General features: G+C 37.8%; 2 protein-coding genes across 5 annotated transcripts; one reads left to right on the top strand and one right to left on the bottom strand.

Annotated features, from left to right (window-relative positions):
* Window positions 1–4,313: 4,313 nt before the first annotated feature.
* LOC112561495 (arginine/serine-rich coiled-coil protein 2-like) lies at window positions 4,314–11,284 on the bottom strand. Its single transcript, XM_025234030.1, is given in 9 exon segments — window positions 4,314–5,302; window positions 5,418–5,540; window positions 5,844–5,876; window positions 5,878–5,996; window positions 6,199–6,697; window positions 6,894–7,016; window positions 8,799–8,878; window positions 9,164–9,557; window positions 11,142–11,284. Coding segments are annotated over 9 exon segments (1,719 nt in total). The 5' UTR covers window positions 11,208–11,284; the 3' UTR covers window positions 4,314–5,020.
* A 219-nt stretch (window positions 11,285–11,503) lies between these two features.
* LOC112561613 (acetoacetyl-CoA synthetase-like) lies at window positions 11,504–24,394 on the top strand. 4 transcript variants are annotated; one of them, XM_025234194.1, is made up of 20 exons: window positions 11,504–11,523; window positions 12,895–13,025; window positions 13,175–13,387; window positions 13,996–14,099; window positions 14,644–14,761; window positions 15,101–15,214; window positions 15,737–15,834; window positions 17,011–17,125; window positions 17,784–17,862; window positions 18,066–18,216; window positions 18,389–18,469; window positions 19,664–19,788; window positions 20,475–20,539; window positions 20,660–20,782; window positions 21,127–21,240; window positions 21,499–21,624; window positions 22,318–22,387; window positions 23,106–23,164; window positions 23,299–23,504; window positions 23,794–24,394. In XM_025234194.1, the coding sequence occupies exons 1-20, from the start codon at window positions 11,519–11,521 to the stop codon at window positions 23,929–23,931; spliced, it is 2,235 nt and encodes a 744-aa protein (XP_025089979.1). In that variant the 5' UTR covers window positions 11,504–11,518; the 3' UTR covers window positions 23,932–24,394. The 4 variants fall into 4 exon arrangements, with proteins under 4 accessions (XP_025089979.1, XP_025089978.1, XP_025089981.1 ...); XM_025234193.1 differs by lacking the exon at window positions 11,504–11,523 and having other exon boundaries at window positions 12,467–13,025; XM_025234195.1 differs by lacking the exon at window positions 11,504–11,523 and having other exon boundaries at window positions 12,471–13,025; window positions 13,268–13,387.
* The last annotated feature ends 674 nt before the right edge of the window (window positions 24,395–25,068 follow it).

Consider the following 25,068-nt stretch of genomic DNA (forward strand, 5'->3'; position numbering starts at 1 on the left):
AGAATACATTTACCATTCAAAAATTAGGCGTTTTTATCAATGTACACGGGATCATGCAACCCAAAATGCAGTAATGTTTAAAGATAATGTTTAATTCTGAGAAAGCAAGGGAAAATCATACACTAAAACATTTTATTGAGGCATGAAAATGGCTTGTTAACATGATTCTGAAAAGAAAGAAACTTCGTGGGTTTTAACACCGTTGAGATTGGAAAATTGGTTTAATTGTATCACCTAGTAACCACAAGCAACAGACCTGGCCAGGCCTAGCTACGTGAAGCTTAATGAATTCCTTTTACCTCCTCTCAGCTCAATCGTAACTGGTTATCAAACATGGTAGAGATCACAGGAACATCCAGCATCAAGATGTGTTTTGCGACTGCGGGACCTGGGAGATAAAATGCACGCAACAAATTTAAGCTGCTTTCACACGGTGTGACTGCCTGAGATGAACAAGGCACCATCAGTGTGATTCCTGGTCGAACAACTGGTGCTCTCTAAAGGGTTCATAGCCAAAGCTGAATAGGACACGCATTTCCATTTTTTTTTTTTATTATTTTATCATTTGAAATTAGATCGAATCTTAGTTGCAGAAAAAATTTCGCCACACGCTGTCATAGCGAGGCGCCTATTGCTTGAGGAATCCTTTTTCCCAAAATTGAATATAAACTAATGAGAAAGAAATTAATTCCTAGTGACCATTCCATTCGATTTATTGAATAGTGCGAGACCATTGCGGTTTTGCTTTAATGTCTAAACAGGGCGAACGTTTCATCAGGTTTTGCAAGGTTGTGTGTGTAGGTCACAATGGTTTAGGGACAAATGTGTTTGTCAATAAATTGAGAATACAATAGGACTACAGGGCACTTAAGTGGTCATGCTTTAGCACCTTGTCCTTAGTCTCCGAAGGAGTGTCCTGAACCACTTCATTTTCACGCCTGGATCTGTCGCCTCCATTCCGTATGCAAGGTCCAAGTCTCGCTTCTGAACAGGTCTTTGACCTCTTTGAAAAACCACGGTAAGAATCAAAGTATTCAAAGTCTCGAAAGAAAAAGTTTTCGTTCGGATTTGATGGAGTAGCATATTGTAATAAATTGAATCAATTCAATTGAAAATAACTGTGCAGGATGAAAGCTGATCTACGAAGATCGGTATTATTTCGTTTGACCTTCGCCGGTGTTCAACTGACTCCCCTCACGCGCATTATCACCTTTGCTGCCTCAGGGGTTTTGCTGGTGATTTCATGGCACCACTGATTCTAATTTCCCACGGTATTGACATAATCTAGATGACAAGACAATCGCACAAATCGATTTTGTATGGCTAAGGGTGCAAATGATGAAGAATGTGAGCGCGCACGCTCGCAGACACATTTCAGAAAGAAAAAAAAGTTATAATAGAGGAAGGGGACTTTGAAGAAAAAAAAATCTGGCGATACTTTGTCAAAGAAATTTTTTTTCTGACTGAAGTCCATTAACCTTTTCCAGTAGGCTGAAGACCCTGTTCTATGCAGTATAATTCATGTAATTCAAACTGACAAGATTACATGCTTGCCACCCAATGTTGAAGGCAGTGTGTATGGCTTTTCTGAGCTCTTCTGTCGGCCTGTAAAAACAATCCGTCGTTTATTTTATTTATTTTTACTCTGACCCTGCCACTTACTACAAGAGGCCTCTCTTATTCACTGCACGACAGAGCAACCGGAATCTGAGGAGTAAATATCTGAATATGTCCTAGGACAGACTGAACTGTGCTGCTGGGTCCCTCCAATAGCCAAGGTGTGCACTACTTTGTCCTCACCACAGGAGCAATGAGGAGTGAGCGCTGCTCATGTACACAAAATGAAGAAGGGTCTCTCAATGACTGCCTCAAAGCACGCAAGAGAAAGGGAGAAAACAGTAGAAATGTAACAGGTTATTGAGATCCCTGAACTAAGGAGAGAAAAACTTGAAAGTAGGATGAGCCAGTATCATCTTACTTTTGCTTCCTCCGAGCTGAGGTTTTTGAAATGTTGATACCGAATAATATGTCTAGTTGGAATGACAAGAAATAATGTGAAGCATAACATTTCGTAATTTTCTGATGATAATGTAAACTTTTTAAAAGGTGATCAATTTTCATTCAAAATAACGAGAAAGCCTGAAGAATTATTCAATAAAATTTTTCTGGAACTTAAAATTAAATGGAACCCTCCATCTTTTAAAATACTTGGAATATGATTAACAAGTGACTTAAAACACTTGCATCTTTTAACCCTGCACTTTGAAACGAACTTTATTCTTAATTTTATTTCTGACTTTTACTTTGTAGCTTAGAGCACCTTCCCATGTTCGAATTGCCCCCATGGAACAAATAAAGTTGATCATTGACACTGAATAAATTAGGAGATAAATTTAAAGAAATCCTATACACACTGCCATAAATTAACACCTGTGAACAGCTGGGCTGTAAGCTAATCTATACAAGTCAATATGTTTTGAAAGGAAGTCTTACATAATAATAAAAGGATTTGTAGAACACATTTTCCCACACGGAGGCGAGCTGGGGGCCGTGGGGAAAGGAGGCCACGTGATGAGTCGTCAAAATGGAGTGTAAAACAAGCACAACATACATACACAAGCATGTACTGCTAGCAATACAAAACATGAAGAAACGCAGAGAAAGGAGGAAGAACGGGATAGACGAGTTATAGCAGATGTCTCCAAAAGATATTAAAGCCCAGATCGGAAGGCCTGTACCGACTCCCCTGTGCGGAGAGAAGGAGGTTGGCCATCCCTAATACTGGGGCCTGAGAAGGAGAAAGGGCGATGGCCGATCGTCTGAAACTGGGAGTGGAGTGAAAACCGGCGTGGGCCAAGCTGGTGTGATAACACAAGGTCCGACAGATTGGGGCAAGACCATGAACAACACGATAGCAAAGCATGGCGATCTTTAATTCGATGTGGGCTCAAACTGCCTGTGGAGATCGCGCAGAAGCGGTGTGATATGGTCGGTCTTCCGATTACGGAATATAGTCCGAGCAGCATTAGTTGAACCTCTGGAGCTTGTCAAGCAGGCGGCCAGGAAGATCCGTGAACAAAGATAGTGGAACCTGGACAACACAAATGACATAAGCCAGCATCCAGTGAGTGATTGGTAGCTGGCCAGATACTGCTGCTCGAGGAAGAATGCTCCAGCTTCTGAAGTCTGCGGTGGTGACCACGTGTTTTGTTATCTCCCTTAGGATAAGAGAGGGTCTCGCCTTCCTTCCCTTTCTCTTCAAAAGTGAGCCAGGGCGTAGAGGGGCGATAGGTGATGCGACGGGTGGTGAGAGAAGCGTGGCAGTCCAGGAGATACATATAGATGTCTTAAAAATAAAGGTAAAACAGATACGGCTGTAAAACATTTATCAGAACCTCTCATAAACCTTCATATTAAAATTGGTGGAAAGTACTTTATTTTTAAGGTTCAAAAAAAAAAAAATGTCACACTTGATGTAAAGTGCAGCTGAATGGAAACTTATTTAAAGAATTTATATGTTGTTGTGTAGAAGCAGCAAAAAGGCATTAATGCAAAAGAATGTATCTATTGACAACACAAAAATCAAACTAGCTTTCTGTAACTGTTTTAATTAGATCCCATCATTTTGCCAAAGGTTAAAAAATTTCTTACAATAAATGTAAGATTATCATACCACATTATTGTAAACATGGAAAGGGTGGGGATTGGCGTTTTATGCTGGCCTTGTAAACAAATGCCACATACAGAGAAAGAACTTGACGGTAAAAGGTTTTAATGAACCAAGCTAAATTGGTCGTGGAACTCGGCCATGATTACACTTATCTGCACCTTGGAGACCAAATAATAATCGAGTTGTTTTGATAAACGGAACATCTTTCCGTACCTGACTTCTGTTACAAAAAAATTAACTTAAGGAGTATCTTGTTTGAATTGAGCTTAACCATCAAAAAAGGTAAACTTTCCAAATTTGAGTCTCTGATCCATGATTCAACATTATTATTACCTTGTTATTAAACTAACTTTGCCTAAGAAAAACTTTTAAACAATCTCAAAAGCATTAAACTTATAAGTGCATCTGTTCACCTTCCCCTTACATACAATTAAAGTTTCAAAGAAAAAGGTAGGTTTGCATTCTACATGATATAAAGCAAGACTTGCATTTTGGAAAACACCCTATGTTACGTTGGTTTAATTGCATTCAACCTTTTTGCATGTTGCTGGTATGTTAATAAACTCATGTGCATTTTTTCACTGAAAACAGCTGAAAATAAACCAAGAGAATATCACAGACTTACTCTCTCGTCAACACAAAATTCTCTTTTATCAACATCATTTATTTCAAATAAAGTCTACAATCGCCCAGTTTCTTGCAAAACAGCACTTAAACATTTTTCACTTCTTTGAGGATACATAAGGTGCAAAAGTTAGCAGGTATTCTTTACACACTCGCAAGCACACATCTGCTCCCAACAGCCAACTTTCTTCTTTATGTATTATTTACACAATCAAATCTTCACTGTGAGGCAGTCCTTTTATGCTCTATATATCACAGTTTGGCATGCACATAGCAGCCTATCTTCCATGCTTAGCCAATGCCTGCGCCTCAATGTCTCCCCCACCCACACCAAGTTTAACTTTAACGCTGAATAACAAACCACTCCCACGTTTTTTAAAACAAAAAATACAAATTAACTGTTGTAGACTGCTATAAGCTTATTCTTTTTATGTTTTCAGAATGCTCAATTTTAAGAAACAGTTGCTTCTGCGAAGGTTACCAATAATCCGCACTGAAACAAAACCTGTGAGCAAATCCGAAACCCAGAAAGTCAATGCCAAACATGATTGTCATCTGTGGCAAAATCTGCACACTATAGTGTGATGTTCAAGATATCCACACATTTTTGTACAATGCTTGCTCTCTTTCACATCAGCAAGCAAAATTAAATCTACACACAGGCTAGTGAACAGACCAATGTCTCGCATTTGCTTTCCTTAACTACACAAATCAAACATCAGTGGGTTAGTGAAAGGAGCCAGACTGTGACCCAAATCCCAGGCCTGCACCACGTTGTGTGTGAGTGGCAATGCGAGCAAAGTGATATTCTTTGTCCAGCTGCTGAAATAGTTCTTCTTGTTTCTTGCGCTGCTCTTCTATGAAGTCATCCTCATTGCTGGTTACTGTTGTAGTGACAGTCTCCTTGGTCTCACCATCTTTAATGCCCATCAGTTTCCGGAACTTAGCAGTAGTCTTGCTATCACCATCGGCGACAAGAGCTTGAGCATGCCACTGGTTATCCGATTCCTGTGCAAATAAATAGTCATGAGCTTCTCAAAATCTGGGTGACACTAAACATCTGTTAACAAATAACTTAAACAATAATGCCATAATTTCTTTAAAAACGACTAGATGTGCTTACCTTTTTGTCCTTTGATTTGGACCAGAGAAGTTTGCGCTTTTGTACTTGCTCTGCATACTTCATAGGATTAACAGCAGCAGGGTTGTAGTATTTGGGCACAGTAATTCCAGTAATTTCCTCCGCCTGTAAATCAATATGACTTTACACTAAAGAAATGTAGCATCATCACAGTTATGAAAAAAATGTCCACTTCTAATTAACTAGATTAGCGAACAATACAAGATTAAAAGATAACTTTTCCCACACATGGAAGGAGTGGAGAGCAATATCTGATATTAGCTTTTGAAGACGGATACTATATATATCTTTTTCATGTAAAATTCAGAATGCTTTATATTTTTTTAATGTACTTTTACATACCTGACCTCACTCTAAAACCGGTTTTTGCAATTTAATCCAAATAATACACAAACAGCAATTACTGACCTTCTTTTGCATCGCAGCAACTGTTTGCATGAAAAGCCATCTGTGGAGTTATTGTACACAATGCTTGCACACCTAGCCCTGCTGACTGGATTGGCATATTGGTGAAGACGCTTTGCGGGTTAAGCTGCATTAGGTTGGGCTGGTTGGTGGTACCTGAAACAAGACTTTAGGTTCTCACTAAAATGTTACTTAAAATTTAGACTTTGTTTAAAAATCAGACATAAAATCAAGCTCAAAGCTGTTGATGGGTTGATGGAACAAAACTACCACAAGAAAATTCCCAGAAGCCAAGAGCTTGCATTGAACTGCTTAGTCTGAACATTTGTGTGGTCTGTGTAGTGGTGCTTTTATTTACCTGAAGATGGATCACCACTGCTGCAAGACGCCATGTTCTCACTCCACATTTTAATCAAATTCTGTCTCATCTGCTCCTTGAATGTCTGGGGCTTGCCTGTTCCTGGACCATGACCAAATTTAATACCTGCTGTTCTGTACGTCACCCTTGCGCCTGATTCATTGACAACTCCTTCTGAACCCCCACCTGATCCAGCACCAAAGTTGCGGGGAGTAATCTTTTTCTCGCCCATCTCTCCTTCCTTCCGCTCTGATGAACGGCTTCGACTTCTTCTTTTGTCTACTTCAGGCTTTCTTCTGTCTCCATGTGGGGGGCTACCACGGCGCATGCCTGAACCTGGGTGGTGCCTATGTCTGTGGTGATGGTCACGTGACCTACTCCGTCTATGCCGCCTATCTCGGTTGCTGTAGTGTCGACGCTCACGGGATGAATGCCTTCTGGTGTGTCTGTCTCTTGACCGGGAACGAGAACGGCTACGGCGTGAAGAAATCCGCTTTTTCTGAAAAAAACAAAGTCAAGTTTTCTCAATAATACACCGTAAAACAAGCTGATTCTTATTTAAGGAATGCCCTAATACCAAAATACAGTAGCCAAAACAAACTTTTGTGCTTTACATTGATAATCAGGAAGAATTGGGGGTTGGGGGAGAGAATTACCAACTAGCTTCATTTTACAGAAACTGTAACTAATATTACCTCATGTCTTGCATGTGAATGCCTTGTGGACGATCTGTGGTGCACACTACGATCAGATGATCGTCGACGCTTTCTGCTGGGTGACAAAGAATGAGATCTAGAACGTGATCGCCTGGTAGGAACCTGAAAACACACAATTATTCACTTCTACAAATAAATGATAAGATCTTTATGGAGCCTATGAGCTATTAGTTATAAAAGTTGTTGATAAATACCAAACACTGCTTAGTTTTATACACATAAAAATAGTGAAGGATGGGAGCAATACATATAGGAATCAATACACACAATCTCTAACAACATGAATTTTGCCACCGTAATGACATGACAAAACAATTTTAAGATCATCCTGTGGTGCAAGTGAAATGCTCAAACTTTGCCTGAATCAGATGTTATAAAAAATTTATCTAAAGACCGAACACTTGAAGATAAAAACAATCACTTACCAGTTGCACAGACAGCCCCCTCTAAGGCTGCCCTTGTGCAACACTTACTATGGTACCCGATTCCTTTCTCCCTCCAGCTTCATCATGCCCGCTTCCCTTCTACTTAAAAAGCTACCACACCTATTAGCACGAATCTGAAAGCAGCCACAGCTGACTACTTCAAATCCTGCCTTGTACTCTAACAATTAAGCTACTTGAAATTCACAACTGATTCTCTTGCCCTACTCCAGTCCCTGAACTAGTCTGCCTCTTTCAAGAGCACCAGAAAAGGGCTGGGGTAGACTGACTCAAGAGAGATGGCTTGCAGCGGAGGTGTGCCTCTCGCCTGGTGGTAGAACTTCTGCAGGACTTCTGAGATGGTCGTAGTGGAAGAAGTTTGTTGATGGAAGGTGTTCACTTGTTTGGTGAGAGAAACCATAAGAAAAAAGTTGAAGTATGCAAAAAACAATCACTAATCCTGTGGAGGTTATGTCTTACTATGATATGGCAAACCTATTTTTGTTATTTTGTTATTTTTGTCTATGAGCCTACGTACTGACACTGGGGACAGAACGAATACATAGCAACAAATGTCTAAATTTGGAGGATGGTGATGGGATCAGGGTGGTAGCATGGTTAGCATATACCAAAGCCTGATCAATGTACTGCATAACCTAAGCATGGGCCACCTGTCAAAATTATATAGATCAATCAGCTGCTGTGTTTTGTACCTTAACAAGTTTATATATGTAGGTTTTATCAAGGTCTGTGATACAATCACCCATCTGTTGACACCTGAAAAAGTGGCCAGACCGCCCTCCAGCCTGGTTCCACTCACCTCCTCGTTAACTACCAGTGGCAACCCAAGATATTGCCACCAGCTGGCGAAGAAAAGCTCCACCCTGTTTGACTGCAAGACCTAAGTAACAGGAAGTAAAGGTGTCAGAATTGGTCCTATTACCTAGACCAGATGAGGCGTTTCACACTTCCACCCTACCCATAACCCAGTTTAGTTCTGTTTAGTGGATTTATAAAACCCAATTATTTCTCGGAGTCTGTTTCCTTTTTTTTTTTTTTCCTGGGGAAAGGGGTGGGATTCACAATGCAAGTGAAATCAAGGCCATTTCCACTCAACTGGAGTGGTATCATATTTACTAAATGTAAAAACAGGAGATTACGAATGGGTATCACTGGAACCCACAATTTAACAAATGCTTGTCTCCTTACCTTTACACACTTCTTTACCTTCCATTATGCACAGGTGAGTTTGTCAGTGTGTTTCAAGTAGTAAAGGTACCAGGCTCCAAGAGGAGCATAAGAAACCATGACATATGATCAGGAATTTTTTTTTCAATATCACCTTTTTTTCCTGCTGGATGAATGAAGAATGAAAAAGCATGAGAGGGCATGTTGAACATAAGTATTTAAAAGTATCCCTTAAACACCAGGAAATTAAAAAAAAAAACTCTCAAGACTATACCTTGCGCTCACTAAGGCCTCTGTCACTGGATGTCTTTTCTGAGCCTGCCTGCACATTGGGGAAAGCCCTCTCCACTTTTCCTGTAAGAAAGATAAATATTCTGTTCTAAGCATTAAAAAATCCTGATAAAGCAATATTTTATCAACAACTGTTCTTTACCATCTACAAACCTGTGTAAATCATATGGGAGACTGCCAAACTGTGTAAAGAAAATCTGAAGAGCATTTCAAACTATAAAAAAAACCTGGTATACATCTGGCTGCAAAATTAGCTTGTTTATGAAACTGTATCAGAGTGATCGGTCAACATGAACGAATTTTTAAGTTCAGCAAATCATAGTTTAAAAAATAATTCTAGGGAACTACCTGCTGAAGCCTCTGAAACATCACTGGCACTGGAGGAGGAAGAGGATGATGATTCCGAACTATGTCTTTTCCTGTCACTCTTATTTTCTTCTTTCTCCTCTTTATCATTTTCCTCGCTGTCACTTTCACTATCATATGAAGCTGATGATTTTGAACTGCTCCTGTCATCATTCACTGAACTGACAGATTCTTGTCCTGAGTTGCACTCATCTCCTGTAGATAACCTTACAGGATCTGGATGCTCTTCTGCAGACCTATCTGGCTCCACAGAATCTGCTGTTTTATCAGATGGCACTTTGTCTGTAGATTTCATCAAAAGGTCATCCCCCATCATCTTCTCAAATGATTCCCATTCAGCCTCCAAATGTGAAAATACCATTCCAGAATCTGCAGCCTTAAAAAAAAAAAAGAAGAAAAAACATTTAAAGGAAAAATGATGATAGAAACCCCTGCAGAATTTCCTATAAGCTGCCAAAAAAGTGCTAACTGCACCCTATCAACCCCCTTCCCACATCATTTTTCCCCAAAAACAAAAGTCAATAAGGGTATTTCATCAAGGTCAATGATCTCCAATCAGCATTTATCAGCATTTTTAGGGTGGGCAGGGTTCCCAGGGATCAGGGATGATGCCAAGTACAGGGCTTCTGCTTACGCAAAAAATTGCGTACAGTACGCATTAAAAGTTCGGAGGACCTTCAAGTCAATGGGTCCCCTTTTAGTCCTTAGCAGAAGCCCTGCAAGTAAGGACACTGTAAGGACCTAAGTGACAGTCTTTTTCTCATGTACAGTTGGAAAAAGGTATTATTTATGAACCTTTGGTCTTCTCTATGTTCTGAAATACATGCATTACTATTCTAGTAATAAATAATCAAAGAGTTAATTTTGATGTTTATCTTTAATATTTAGATAACTTAAAAAGTCTCTTTAGCACGCTGATAACATACACCGTTAATGTTAGTGTTCCAAACTTTCTAGAAATCTAGTAATAATAATTGCAAGACTTGAAAGCCACTCCCTATCGCTCACACGCTCAAAAGGGGAGAGAAAGAGAAATAGAGCTATGCACAGAACTAGAAGATCAAGGCTCTGGTTCAAGAAACAGATAAGTTTCTAAAGACTTGTAAGGATAGGTAAAGACCCTATGAACCCTGTGTTGGAGCAATGTGGTCTTGCGTGGGGCAATTTGGTCATGGCAGAGATCAGTTTGACTGATATGTGAGGATGATGTGGTTGGGGCGAAGAAGTTTCGGATCAAAATGTCCTCTCCCCCAAGCCAATAAATTTACTAATGTGTTCCTACAAAAATGTCACTCTAAAAAAAAAAAGCTTGGTTTTCTGGGTTGGTGGGGTAGCTTAAGTTTAAGAAAACATTAGTAAGCCACCTTAACCTATGAGTGTGGTTGAGACAAAAAAGACTGCAAAATGTTTCAAATGTTTTTTATACTCTCTTCATGACATCTTTATCATGTTGGATGGGATAAGCCATCTGGGCCTGATGCAGGTCAAAAAATTTGTCAATAAAAAAAAAATCTGAATTATACTTATAGCTTCAAGCTACACAAATAGATCACAACCTCAATTAGCAAACAAAATAAAGATCGCCGATGTTCAGGTTGGGGCAAGTACATTTAAGAGGATTTCTATCGATACTGTGTGTTCTATTACTAACATTGTAGCAGGTTCAAGGATGTTGCTGTCCAAAGGAACATCCAAAGTCATATTTAAGTTTTAAAAGACCGTCTTCTTTTTGAATAGCAAACTACCAAGCAATCAAAAAACACTACTTTTGACACTGTGTATTCTACTCCTCTTTATTAAAAGTGACGCATTTCCCCCAACAAATCACCTGCTAGTAATCACACCAAAAAAAAAAATCCCCCAAATATTCGAGTATTGAAAGATTTAAAGAAATATTTTGAGGAGTCAGTAAAGACAATGAGTATAAAACATCAAAAAAATGCTCTGTGTACGAGCTCACCTTTTCGTTGACATCTAAAGTCTGATTATCTGAGGTATCGTCAGCGTAGCTCGCCAACAAATCCATTTTGATCCAAGATGGCGATACCGTTGACCAACTACCCGGATGTCAAATAGAGGGCGCATCAAATACGGATTTCTTATTCCCTCCCATGTATACTTTCGTATTTTATTTTTCCTTTTTCGCTTGTTTGGTTGGTTGGGTTTTTTTTGTTGTTATTTTTAGGTTTGCTTTTTTATTTTTTGCTTGTTTGGGTTTTTTGGGGTTTTTTTTTTACGAAGCAGCTCCGCAGTGGTAGTATGGTTGTCCCATGTCCCGAGTAACGGGAAGGGCGGGAAGCTTTACTTTGTTTATGTTTTTCTCTTCTTATTTCATGAATGCTGTAATTTAATTGTCGTTTTATCAGATGTTTTCTGTGGAAAGAAAAAGTACTTTCACCTTGATTTTAGTTTACATTGTATTGTCATGGATGTTTATAGGTGGATTGCTGTCTGTCACGACAAACGCTTTTAGCCTCTTGCACAGTTCTCCTCTGTTAGTCTCGGCGAGCCTAAACAAAGCTTTGTAGTAGCATGCCTCGTTTTAGAGAAAAAAAAAATCGTCTGCCAGCAGTCCAATAATACAAGTTCGGATCGTGGTATAGTGAACGATAAAAATTAATATAGATGGTTGCTGGTCTCCAGCTTCGATCGTTCTTCATATGCCAGCGAGAGATCGAGGTCTGTGAAAGAGGCGCAGTTACACAAAAGTTTAGCCTACTGCAGGGGTGGGGCAAGGCAACCTGCACTTTTTCTGTAGCAACAATAAGCGAATATATTAAGTGCATGGCAGGGCAGACACGAATATGCTTTTCGTCGTATGCATGCTTATGTCTTAGTTTAGTTTATCCCTTGTTACCCCCTCGAGGAGCATATATAGAGCCGCAACAATTATACAACACGTCGCTAGCGGACCCGGTTTTAGGCAGCCCTCCTCAGTTGGGCCCATGTACCGTGATTCCGACGTCCTTTTGCCTCTCTCTCTCTACTGTTCTTTTCCAAGTCTGCTTTGGTCTCCCAACTCTTCTTCCCCTGAGGGTTCCAGTCAATTGAGTGCCTTAATTCCTGGCAATGGTGTCAGCTGGTTTGCACATTACCCAGTCCCATTTGCACTTGTTGATGTCTTGGCTAGTGGCAATTCTGGTTGCATGGCTCTTTTCCACCGGCTGTTGAAGGAGATCTTTCTTTTCAGGCCATCTTATTCCCAGAATATGGCTTATATATAATAGGCATCGGTTGGTAAAGGTCTGGAACTTGTTTGCTGGTCTTATTGGGAAAGGGTAATGCTCGGGAGTTCCAGATGGGGTGCAGGCTGTTAAAAGCATGCCTGGCCTTGTTGATGCGGCATTTGGTGTCATCGTCCGCTCCACCATCCTTAATTGTTCACTATGCTCTCCAGATCACCAACTTCTGGTATAACAATATTATAGGTTCAGTGGCCTGTAGTAGCCACGTGTGGACGTACAGTTCAAGGGTGGCTATTTTTATACGTACGCAGCCGTGCGTGAGAAAGGGAGCTGTTCGACCCCTACCCTTTACAAAACAAAGCCATAACTTAGTATACTACTAGAGTTTTTATGTTTTTATATATATATATGATTTATAATTTACAGTTAAAGTAAATGTTTAATATGTATAGCTGCATGGTGCCCATGCTTTTCTTCTTTTTAACTTTTAATAATGATAGTTGTGTTAAGTTTTACTTTATGCCCTAGTTCCCGACAAATGAAACAGTTGGGTGAGCCAAGTCTCTGCATGGGTGAGCCTGATTTAACGTCCTCAGGTGAGGTGTATCGACTGACTGCTGGCACCACAGATTTGCTCCAATCATACCAGCCCAGTTTAGGTAATATCGCTTTTCGAAACTATGATCTCAAAAAAGTGACTGCAGGTTAATACCACTTTAAAAATCGGATAGTATAGCATCTTTTTAAAAATCTCCATAAAATTTTTGTTCCGTGAAAAGAACTATTGCATTTTTTTTCCTCTCCAAAGAAACCACTTCCGGTTTGAGAGGAGATCGTTTTTTGCAGTCTACAAAGTTGTTGTTTAAACAAGCGGCACCATTCTTTTCCAATAAAAAAATAGTTCAGATGGATGCTGCAGACGGAAATATTCCCAAAATAATGTGGCATCCAGACCGATCACAAACAACCAAGATGGATGTCCTTCGAAAAATTATCAACGAGAAGTACGGAACTCAACTGGGTAAGGCTACGGGGAGATTTGTGTCGTCTGCTTGACACTCTGCCGTCACATGCGATCTACAAACGTGTGTGCACGGACGTGTAGAGTTCGTTTACGTGCGCATGTGTGTGTATGAGAGAGAGAGAGAGAAGAGTAAGCGAGTAAGAGTGAACAAATTAATGAATATATAGATGAACAAAGCCAGAAAATTAGCCTGTTTTGTGTGCTCACTCTTAGAGGCGCACCTGCGGATTAAGATAAATGAGAAGCGCATTAAAAACATGATAAAAATATTCTGCAAGTTTTCTTTATTCTCCACACACACACACATACGCACAGAGAAGAGAATTCAGTTTATTTGATAGAAATCATTGACAATGTTTTCTTATTTGTGAGGTCACAGCATGAAACAGACGTATAGCCATTTAATCAATATGTTGAGCAAAAAGTCAAGAAAAGATAGGAAACTTGCTAACTTTAAATTGTTAAAATTAATGTGCATACTTTGTACATTAAAATTTTTGTGTTTATGCATATGTATAATGCATGTGCAAATAATTATGAATAAGATTAAAATCAGAAACTTTCAAGTTTGATAATATCTGCATGTGTACTCTGCTGTTGTTTAGAGTCATATAAAGAATTCCATCAGTGGTCCTGTGAAAACTATGACAAATTTTGGGAAGAAATGTGGAAGTATGCAGATGTGATCCACTCTCAGTCTTACAAGCAGGTTGTATTTAGATTGCACATAACACTCATTTTCTGTGATATACGAACTTGTTATGGAAGATCTATTTTTTTGCACCTATTTACAAAGTTAGATTTATTTTCAGCTTTATCAATCCCTTCTCTCAGACAGTAGTCATAGCCTTTTCTATTACTATCACTAATAACTTATCGTCTCATGGTGGCAAAATAAAATATTAAGATGCACATTTTAATGCACATTGTTTCCATAAGTCTGATGATTAGCTCATGAATAAGATGCAAATTAAAAGCATAGTGTATGATTTATTTAGTATTTACAGCAATCATAACTTTGTGATAATATTTCACATTTACCATAATAATATTCGTACTGAGTTTTGCATCATCCTTAAACATATTAATTATCGCCATCCATGTTTTTACTTGTTCATATTTTATTTTTATTTGATCTTATTAACTATGTGAAAGGTCTGATAGGTAAGATCTAGAATTAAATATATATTTAGTTTTTCATCACAGTGAGGTAAAAAAAGTGTATTTAATTAATATAATGATTTTTGTTTTAGGTTATTGACATGAAGAAAAACATAGCTGAAATACCTGAATGGTTTCAAGGCAGCCATTTAAACTATGCAGAAAATTTGCTGCGACACAATAATGATCAGATAGCAATTTATTCAGCAGGTTTGTTCTCTTATCTAAAGAACTTCTATAGTTTGTTCACACGGGCTGCATTCTCTTTCACACATCCTCAACTCCCTATATCTTTTTTTCCTTTACATAAACACTTATGCACACCTTCATACAGAGAATCATTCATGGAAAAATGTTAAATGCTTTAAAATGCCTTAAACCTTTTCACTCTAAAAATTTGTGTTATAGAAAAGGCAAAATATAAAATAAGTGGAGCATATGACATTTTTTCCTGAACTTTTTGATCTTTGCAACATTAGATGAATATATGTGTAAATGCATTATATGTGACATAAATTGCCATTTGATTTAATTTTTATCTCTTTTAAGGTGAAGGCCAGCCAGTTCCTGTTAAAAAGACCCACAGACAACTCCGACAGTCTGTAGCATTGTTTGCTGCAGCCATGAGAGCAATGGGTGTCAAAAAAGGGGACAGAGTTGTAGGTTAGAAGCTGAGATTTACTTTGTCTAAAAAAGTTTTTATATTGTTTCGTATTGTACGTAGGCCAAAAGATCTACAAGTATATAATGATTGAGTAATGCACTTGTAGAAATAATGTGGGAGTCATGGAAGATGGGATGAAAATCTACTCAATATGTGCTATCTACTCAATATCATCAGTCTTAAATATAGCTTATGCCTCATGTGAATGGTGAGTGGATGTCTTACTGCACGTTACTTTAAGATGCATTATAAAGATTAACTACATATAAAATAATAAAATGTAAAATTAAAGACCTTTAAGCCATTTTCCATTCAGTGAATGTAACTGCAAGTCAGATGTGTGTTTCTGATGATGTGGTCAAAGACAATCTTATTTCAAGTTTTTAAAGATATGATTTGTGTACAAGTAAACATAATTATTTTTGTAAAATTTTTGGTGGTAACCTGCACTTTGTAGATAAATTTGTTAGACTACAAAAGGGACAACAGGAATACAGTATGTTGTATATTTGTCATAATAGGTTACATGCCAAACTGTGTGGAAACAGTAGAAGCAATGCTGGCAACTGCAGCAATTGGAGCTGTCTGGAGTTCAACTTCACCAGATTTTGGCATTGTGGTGAGGAAAATAATCTTCCAGTATTTTTACATCCACTTATCATTGACAAACATTTAAAGCTGTCAGACTTATCATGCAGATCATTTCACTGCATGGATTTACATCAGAAAAATTTTGTAGAACTTTTGATGGATCATGCTAGTTATTTTCTGTATTTTGCCAATTCCCTTCCATATTCTGGGCCATCTTGCCGCTTTTGGAACTATGTGCCAGCAGCATAGATTTACTTCTCTGATAACTTTCCTGCATGAATTTTGTCATCTCTTGATGCAACTGTTATGCCACTCATCATTGTGAGGGTTGGAATTAAGAACTAGTACATACTATTACTGCTCTGTATTTTCTACCGGGTTCCAAGCACTACTCAAATTAGAGATCTGAACAGATTTATTCTCAAATTTATCTGTTCCTCATCACAGTCTACCAGTCCTTTCCTATGACAAACTCCTGGCTTGCTTCATGAGCAGAGTTTTCCATCTTTTGTCTGTTGATGTGTCTTTAGTCTGTTGCTTGTTGATAAGTTTTGATCTGTGTCAGTATGTGTGTTAAATACATTTTGTACCCGTTTGGGTGTATGATTTAGGTGATTTGTATTCTAAATATATTTGTAAAGTGGATTGAGTCTACCATACAGTGAGAAATAAGCTATACAAATTTGCATTATTATTATTCTGGATTTGCATTGGTTCTTGGTACTCTCCAAACTCACTCCCATCTATACGTCTGCATGACTTCTTCACTCATCTCATGAAGACAAAGACGTAGGGAAATGGGTCTTTCTCCTTCCTTTCAGCTTGGAACAGATAACCTATCAGCCTTCGTCACTCTGGTTCTCTTACCACCTTAAAGTCCAAACTCAAGAGGCATTTTCTCCGAACAAACTTCACTGTGACCCTGACCTGTCTGTGAGCATGCATGACATGTCTGTATTTATCATGTATAAAAAGGTATGCCTGTTGAGTGTGTTTGTTTCATGGAAATATGGGTTCATGGCGTTAGTGATTTTGTTTATGTAAATCAGACTGTATATCACTTCTGTAAAGTGCTCTGAGCAAATCATTGAAAAAGTGCTGTAAAAATGTGCATTATTATTATTATTATTAAATAGGTCAACATCGTGCCAACATTTTTCTTCTTGGAAAAATGAAATGATGAAGGAATGATATGTGATTTCAGGGTGTTTTGGAGCGCTTTACACAGATCCAGCCAAAGTTGATATTCAGTGTCAATGCTGTTCACTATAATGGCAAAGTTCACCCACATATGGACAAGCTGACACAAGTGGTTAAAGGTAGTGTTTATGTCCAATCATGGATGTGTATAGATGGATTGCTGTCTATCTGCCAAGACCAACGCTTGGCCTCTTGCGAAGTTCTCCGCTGTTAGTCTCGGCGAGCCTAAACAAAGAATGTGACTAAACCGGAAGCTTTGTAGAAGCATGCCTCATTTTAGTAGTTAATCTAAAATGGGATTAAACTGGAATCTTTGTAGTAGCATGCCTTGTTTTAGTAGTTAACTGGAAAAAGTTGTCTGCCAACAGTCCATTAATACAAGTTCGTGGTCCAATGAAGTTATTTTATACCACATCTCATGGGAATGACTCATGTAAGTTGTAGAGATAGTGCATCCTTTCATGTTACAATCTTTATTAAATCATGTAATTTTGTTTTTAAAAAATACAAAAAGTCAAATCTTCATTATTGTCCTGGAAATATGTGAACTAAATGTAGTGAACATATATATATATAAGTATTCTTACTAACAGTCTACACGAAACCATTTGAAATAAGAGCAGAATGAAATTGCCTATCAGCTTCTTTTTTCTTTTTTTTTTTATATATATATAGGAAGGGAGGGAAGGATTGCTTTTAATGCATTTTTGTGGGTTTTTTTTTTTTTTTTTATACAGAAAAGAAATTTAAAACTGTTTTATGAACATTACATTTCAGGTCTTAACGAACTTGAAAAAGTGGTGGTTGTACCTTTCGTCAAAGATGTTCCAGTGGACCTTTCTTTGGTGAAAAATGGGTAACCTTTCCATTTAAGAAAAAGAAAGAATATAGATTTCTATTTTTCAATTGTTATTTTACAATAACTTCTTGTGACTTTTTGGTTTAAATAACTGCCAAAAAAAGTTATTTTCAATAATTTGTAGTCCTTATGCAGATGACTTTTACTTGGACTAAGAAATTCATTATATTCTAAATGCTTTCTCTTCCTACACACTAAAGTTGCACACTGGAAGACTTTCTTGACTTGGGAAAAGTAGAGGGCCAGGTGCCAGAGCTAGTGTTTGAGCAAGTACCCTTCAACCATCCACTTGTCATTATGTATTCTTCAGGCACAACAGGTGTACCCAAATGCATGGTGCATTCTGTTGGGGTAAGTCAACCTAAAGCAATCTGTCCATTTTTTTTAGTGATTTTTGTTGTTGGCTTAAAATATCTTAAATCATATTTAACATCTGTGAAATATATAAAATTATTTTTCATGGGTATTTTTCTTTTAGTAAACTGGGTGGCTTTTATGGCAGAATATGAATGTGTGTGTGCAGGGAACTCTGATGAAGCACTTGGAGGAGCACTTGATACAAGGAAACTTAAACGAAAATGATATTATGCTCTACTATACTACAGTGAGTATTTTATGCATTTGAAAAATACTGAACCACATAAATAATGAATGCATTAATAAGTTTTTTTTTCACTCTTCTTGACCTATGCCAAAGATTTTATTACAAAATTATGTATGTTGATATGTATATATAGTAGAAAGGAAATAACATTCACATAATCCTACAGATAGTGATTTCTATTATAGTATCTCTCAGACACTCTCTCTCTCTCACACATAGTCACACACACAAAGGCTCAATCAATTAATAAAAATAAAGGAAGAAGATTTCAGGCATGCTTAGTGCATTTTTTTTTCAGCTGACTACATTGGTATATTAAAGCAGCTGTTCTCAAAGTGTGGTCCACAGACTTCTTGTGGGACGCATGCATAGGGTCAGGTGGTCCATGGCTGACAGTCATCATATGTCAGTAAAGTGATGCTTAAATCGCCAGATACGCTTTTGTAATATGTGTCCAGTACTGATTTCACACTAGTTTTAATTTTATCGATACTCAACTGCTCGTTTGCATAAAACACTTGCTTACCAACTAAGTCTTATGTCACAGCACAAGCATTGCATCATTTAACTGTGTCGTACGTTACCCTTAGTAACGCAGTCCACTTCCTTATTTTTAATTTTCGTGTATGATCTGAACTTGCTGACATCGCTGTGAAGCATCTACTGCCATTTCCAACAACTTACTGTTGTGAGGCTTGATGTTCAGCACTTATGGGACTAAAAACAAATAAGAGAAGCAGGTTTAACATGGAATCTGATATGAGATTGAAACTCACCAACATTGATCGAGATATTACCGCCTTAATATTTCATCAAAAACAACTACATTCATCGCATTAACATTTTAATTAATAAAGAACTTTATGAAGTATGTAATTTTACTTATTACTATACTACTGACACAAAAGTACATTTAGTTTTCAATTGTAATGAAACAAATGAGGCAATTTAAATTTGAAATTCATGGTACAGAGTGATTTTAGGCCTTGTTGGTCTGCTGTATTTTTTTACTTTAGTAAAGTTGTCCGCGGTCCAAAAGACTTTAAGAACCACTGTGTTAAAGGATGCCAATACCCACAGTCTAACCAGATAGCTTCTTTACAATAAACATTGTAAAGTAACAAGTTGTGCTTTGTTTTCATAGCTGGAATTCTAGAGTAGATTATGCATAATAGTGGACATTTTATCTTGCAGGCTGGCTGGATGATGTGGAACTGGCTTGTATCTGTTTTGGCAGTAGGGGCTGCTATTGTTCTTTATGATGGATCACCACTTATTCCACATGTCAATGTACTTTGGGATCTTGTGGATGAATTAGGGTGAGCTTTAATTGGATTTATTTTGTTATTTTGTTGGTTTATAAGTAAAATATAAGAAGAAGAAATAAGGTTTGAATGAATCTTGTCATAGGATAGCAATACAGTAAAACCTCAGCTAACTGGTTTAATTACTAGTATCCATCATCCAGACAATCTGAAATCACAGATAATTGAAAAAAATTTTAAAAATTCGCAAACACTAGAATGGGTGCTGTACAGTGAAGTTCTCTTGTGTTTATAAACTTTTCTTGAAAAAAAAAAATCAGACAGGAGATACTGCTTTGTGTTCTTGTAATACTTGAATTTTATTGACATATGGAGTTTGTAAAGTGTTAGGATGTCACTAAAATTTGAATCCACTTCCTGCTCAAGAAAGTAAACATAAGCTGTGACGCAGTGTACATTCCTGTAGTCTGAACTCTTGGTGGCAAAATCTTGGCGGTCTTGTGATGTCTAGCAGTTTTTTTTTAAAAGGTGATTTCAGATAATTGAAAACACAGTTAATGGAAGACTGAATAATTTAGGTTCCACTGTATTTAAATATTCATATTTCAATAACTCTACATAATTCAGATTAATTGCTGTATTGGCATTTATGAAAATCTCGAAAAAAAGAGCTAAGTTCTGCTTTTCAAACAGAGCGTTTAAATACTATTTCACAGTTACTTTGGATTTTTTTTGTGCAGGGTGACTGTGCTTGGAACAAGTGCAAAATGGATTGCTGTTTTAGAAGAAAAAGGGGTTAAGCCAGGTCAGAAAGCTGAACAGAAGGTTGTTTTATCATCTTTATGACATATCATGTCATTATTTAATGACATTCATAATTACCTTTCTTTATATGTAAGCATCTACATATTTTCACATTTTTCAGCTCGAACTCATAAGCTTTCATCACTAAAGATGATCCTGTCAACTGGCTCACCTCTGAAACCTACCAGCTATGATTACGTTTACAGAGACATCAAGCAAGATGTGCTTTTAGGTTCAATATCTGGTAAGATCAGATATACAGAACATTTAAGTATTTTGAAGTATTGCTTTTTGTTCTTTTCTTCTATATTAATAAAAAGAGATTTATCTAGTCTAGCAAATAAATTTATTGTTTCCTTCACAGTATATTGTTACATGTCAAAATTTTCATTACAAAAAAAGACAGTATGTGAACCAGATTCTTTTAAAATAAACTTTTTTTCTCATTTATTCATTAACAGACACATTCGATATATTTTTCTGAATGATGAACTGACTTTGTGAATGGCATCATCTTATTGTTGTTTTTTACCCTTTCGAGGACCTGAATGATGCACTGCTTGATATTAGTACTTTAATATTCACCAGGTGGTACTGACATCATCGCCTGTTTTATGGGTCAGAATTGGACAGTTCCTGTATACAGGGGTGAAGTGCAGAGTTTTCACCTGGGCTGTGACATGCAAAGCTGGACAGAGGAGGGTGAGGATATGATTGTACACAAACTGCATTTATCTTGCAAAACAAAGGATTTAAAAATTTCTATTGCCAGAGGAAACATACTTCTTTCAGTTTCTAGTACCATAAACTGCAAAAATTGCTGTAGATGGTGTAGCACTACTAGTAAGTTTCTGTGGAAATATCTCCAGGGAATTTTCTTTTGACAGGGGGTATTTACTTTTAAAAAGATGTCCTAAATTTATTTTTAAGATAAACAGTTCAATTTCTGTCATCATGCAGGCAAACCTGTGTGGGATGAGAGTGGAGAACTGGTGTGTCTTAAGCCATTTCCCTCGATGCCAGTCTGCTTCTGGAATGATGCAGATGGCATTATGTATAAAAAGGCATACTTCAACAAATTTAATGGTATGTTTATTGATCCATTCTGGACACCTGGTTGTAGTGGGCAGTCTCAGTGATTTCCAAGGGGTTAAAACATGAAGCTCATCTTTGTTGTTTTTCTTAAAAGTCAATAGTTCAGCAGTTGCACTTGGATGCAAACAAACTTATGGATGTCCAAGTACATCAATTTTGAATCTTACTTGCATCACAGTCTTCTTTAAAAGCACTTTTTCTATTTTAAAGCAGCACTTCATACTGTTAGCTCCATCTGTTACAGCACTTTCAAATTGCTCCGTTCAAATATATTGATGAGTTATTATTGTTGCTTTAACGCAGGAAGCAGTCCTTTTATGTAGTTCTCTAAGTGAAATGAGAAATTATTTAGGTAATATCCTAGAACTTGCATCTGCTATTTATAGTCATAAATGTATTCAGTAGTGTTCTTGCTGTAACAGTACTCCAGTGCTGTGCACATGCAACAGAATCCAATCCATTGACTATTACCTTACTTGGAAAGTCTTCATCAGAACAGATGACATTCTTTGTGATGATAATAGGGCAGATGTTAGCAGTGATAGTTACTAGTGTGAGATTAAATCAGTTTAAGTGTTAAACAATGAGATGAGGATGATAAACTGATTACTAGACAAATCAAGTGAAGTAACAACGTAAATTTGTTTTGAACATATCTGAGACATCAACAATGATTTTCGTCAGGTGTGTGGGCTCATGGGGATTTCTGCTTAATCAGCAGCAAGACTGGAGGAATAGTGATGCTTGGGCGCAGGTAAACCTCTTATGTTTAATTTATATCATGGGACTCATATTCAGGTGCATAGGCAATTTACCCATGGTAAAATTGACCTACCTTGGATAAAGTTAACCCTAGAGACAAACAATTTGCAGATTCATAAGCCACTGGGTAGGTGTTTGCTTTGATCAAACATGATCTTTGCCATTTTTACCAGGCTAGATCTATTTAATCAGCAGGGGCCCCATCTAGTAAAGTTGCCTCCAAGGAGGAAGTTTCAGTAGGCCTATTCAAGAGGCCTTAAATACCAGGGTTTAGGTGCTACCTGGGTAGCTGATTTACACAACTAAGATAGGGCAAGACCCTGCTTCATGATCATGAGTCTCAGTCTACGTCTGGTAACAAGTCAATCAAGGTGTATGGGTGGGAAATACAATATACTGTTACCAAAGACCAGAGATTTCATGCTGTTAGGTCTATAACACCCTGGTAGTATGTTACCAGGATAGATAAGATAATGCCATATGGTGATACGTTTTTAATAGGGGACAGTACTTAAACTTTTAGCTGGTTTCACATGGGGGTAAAGTTGTTACAGTTCCTTGAGAAAGGTACAGACTAAGAGAAAGCATTATGAGGTGTGGAGTGTCCCTTGCTATAAATAAAACTATAGAAGGTTTACATTCCACAGAATGGTTTTCCCTCACTATGCACTGCATATATGATTGTATCTGCTGTATTCCTTGCTTTTCAGTGATGGTACGCTAAACCCCAATGGAGTCCGTTTTGGAAGTGCAGAGATTTATCACATAGGTGGGTGTCTCCAGCTGACAGTTTCTTAGTATGAACTACTTCTGAATGCATGCCAAATATTTAACTGTTTTTCTTGAGCTTGTTCCCTAATTTCTCACTCATTTAAATTTTTGTTTGTGTTTTTTTACTTATAGTGGAGTCTTTCAAAGAAATACAGGACAGTGTGTGTGTCGCTCAACGCAGTCAAGACCAGACAGAAGAGAGAGTGGTTTTGTTTCTTAAGATGGTGCCTGGAGTAGTGCTGAGCCCTGATCTCGTCAACAGTTTGAAGAATCATATTCGCACTTACCTCTCTGCCAGACATGTCCCAGGTGTCTTTCTCCCTATTGAAGACATTCCGGTAAGGGCACTACTGCTATTTAAAGTGGTCATTTCCACTACATAGTGCTGGGTATTCTGCTACTCTGTACCCATCACAGTGTATGGGTTTTTAATTGATAAAAATCTAAGTTCAAACATGGGACAGAATGATTTTAGTTATATGGATGTTACTTTAGGTGGAAGAAAAAAATGCCGACCATAATGTGCTTCATCAGTTTATTTCTAAAAAGTGAAAGTGTGTGCTTCCATATTACAAGCACCTGAGTTAGCAGGACCACGGGAATAATCATGGTTGCTTTTCATTTCAGTACACCATTAGTGGGAAAAAGGTGGAGATAGCTGTAAAGCGAGCAATATCTGGAATGGACGTACCCCAGAGAGGAGCACTGGCTAATCCTAGCTCCATAGACCTGTATTATAACATTCCAGAGCTGCAGAACTACTGAGTGAAACCACCTGCAGTTTTTCTTGGAATTATTGTGGGGACAGGTTGCAGAAGTTGTGAGATACTCAGAATATGAACACATCGTTATTAATGAGTAAGGTGACCAGACTTTTCGGGGGCGAAAGCGGGACATGTGCCGATGATGGTGTGGTCACCGTCAAAGAACGCCGAAAAAAAGTGATTTTTAAAGACAACTGGGACATTTGATGGACTTGTCAGAAAGCCAGAAAGCGGGACATTGGGCGTCCCACCCGATGAGCATACGAGACACGAGGTCAAAAGCGGAACTAACCCTGACATCTGGTCACCTTATTAATGAGTAAAGTCCTTATGATCAGAAAAGATTTTGGAGGGAATAATTATGCTCATGAGTTCACAATAAACTCCTGATTGTCATGCATTTAAAGAAGGTTGTATGACCAGGCTGGTTCATTGTGGTAAATAAAAGTCATTAACAATTATCAGATTGTGTTTTTGCTTGTGATGTGAGGCATTACATGTGAAAATATGGGTTTTTAATCATGTCTACTGAATTCATGAGCTCCCCCCTAAAAAAACAGTTACAGTGATACCTCGGTTCTCGAACATAATTCGTTCCGGGAGGACGGTCGAGAACCAAATTGTTCGAGAACCGAAGCAATGAAACCCATAGGAAATAATGGAAACTGGATTAATTCGTTCCAAGCCCCAGAAAATGCCTATTTACTGGCCTAATTTTGTATATAATATGTAGAAAAACATGAGTTCAACAAGAAATAAGAAATAAAAGTGTATTTATTAAAACAAAAAATAAAATGTACTGTACAGTACAGTAAATTGTGTTTCATTTACTGTACCTGTACCAAACTTTATGGCAGGAGGGAATGAATGTGGAAGGAGGAGGGAAGGGGGATGGTTATTGTTTTGAAGGGGAGTCCTCTTCAATAAAAACAGAGGGTAACTGCTCTTCGGGTGTTTCTGTTCTCTGTATCTTTTGCTGAGGAGAATCAGAATCTTGCTCTGCAGCTGCTTGTCTGATTTCTTTACGGAAGAATTTGTCAATTGTTTGCTGTTTTTTTCTCCTTTGCAAAATTTTTTGGAAAGTGGACATAACATTGTCATTAAAAATGTTAACTGCTCTATTTGCTACCACTTTATC

The sequence above is a fragment of the Pomacea canaliculata genome, linkage group LG4 (genome assembly GCF_003073045.1).
Source record: "Pomacea canaliculata isolate SZHN2017 linkage group LG4, ASM307304v1, whole genome shotgun sequence".
Taxonomy (NCBI): Eukaryota; Metazoa; Mollusca; class Gastropoda; order Architaenioglossa; family Ampullariidae; genus Pomacea; species Pomacea canaliculata.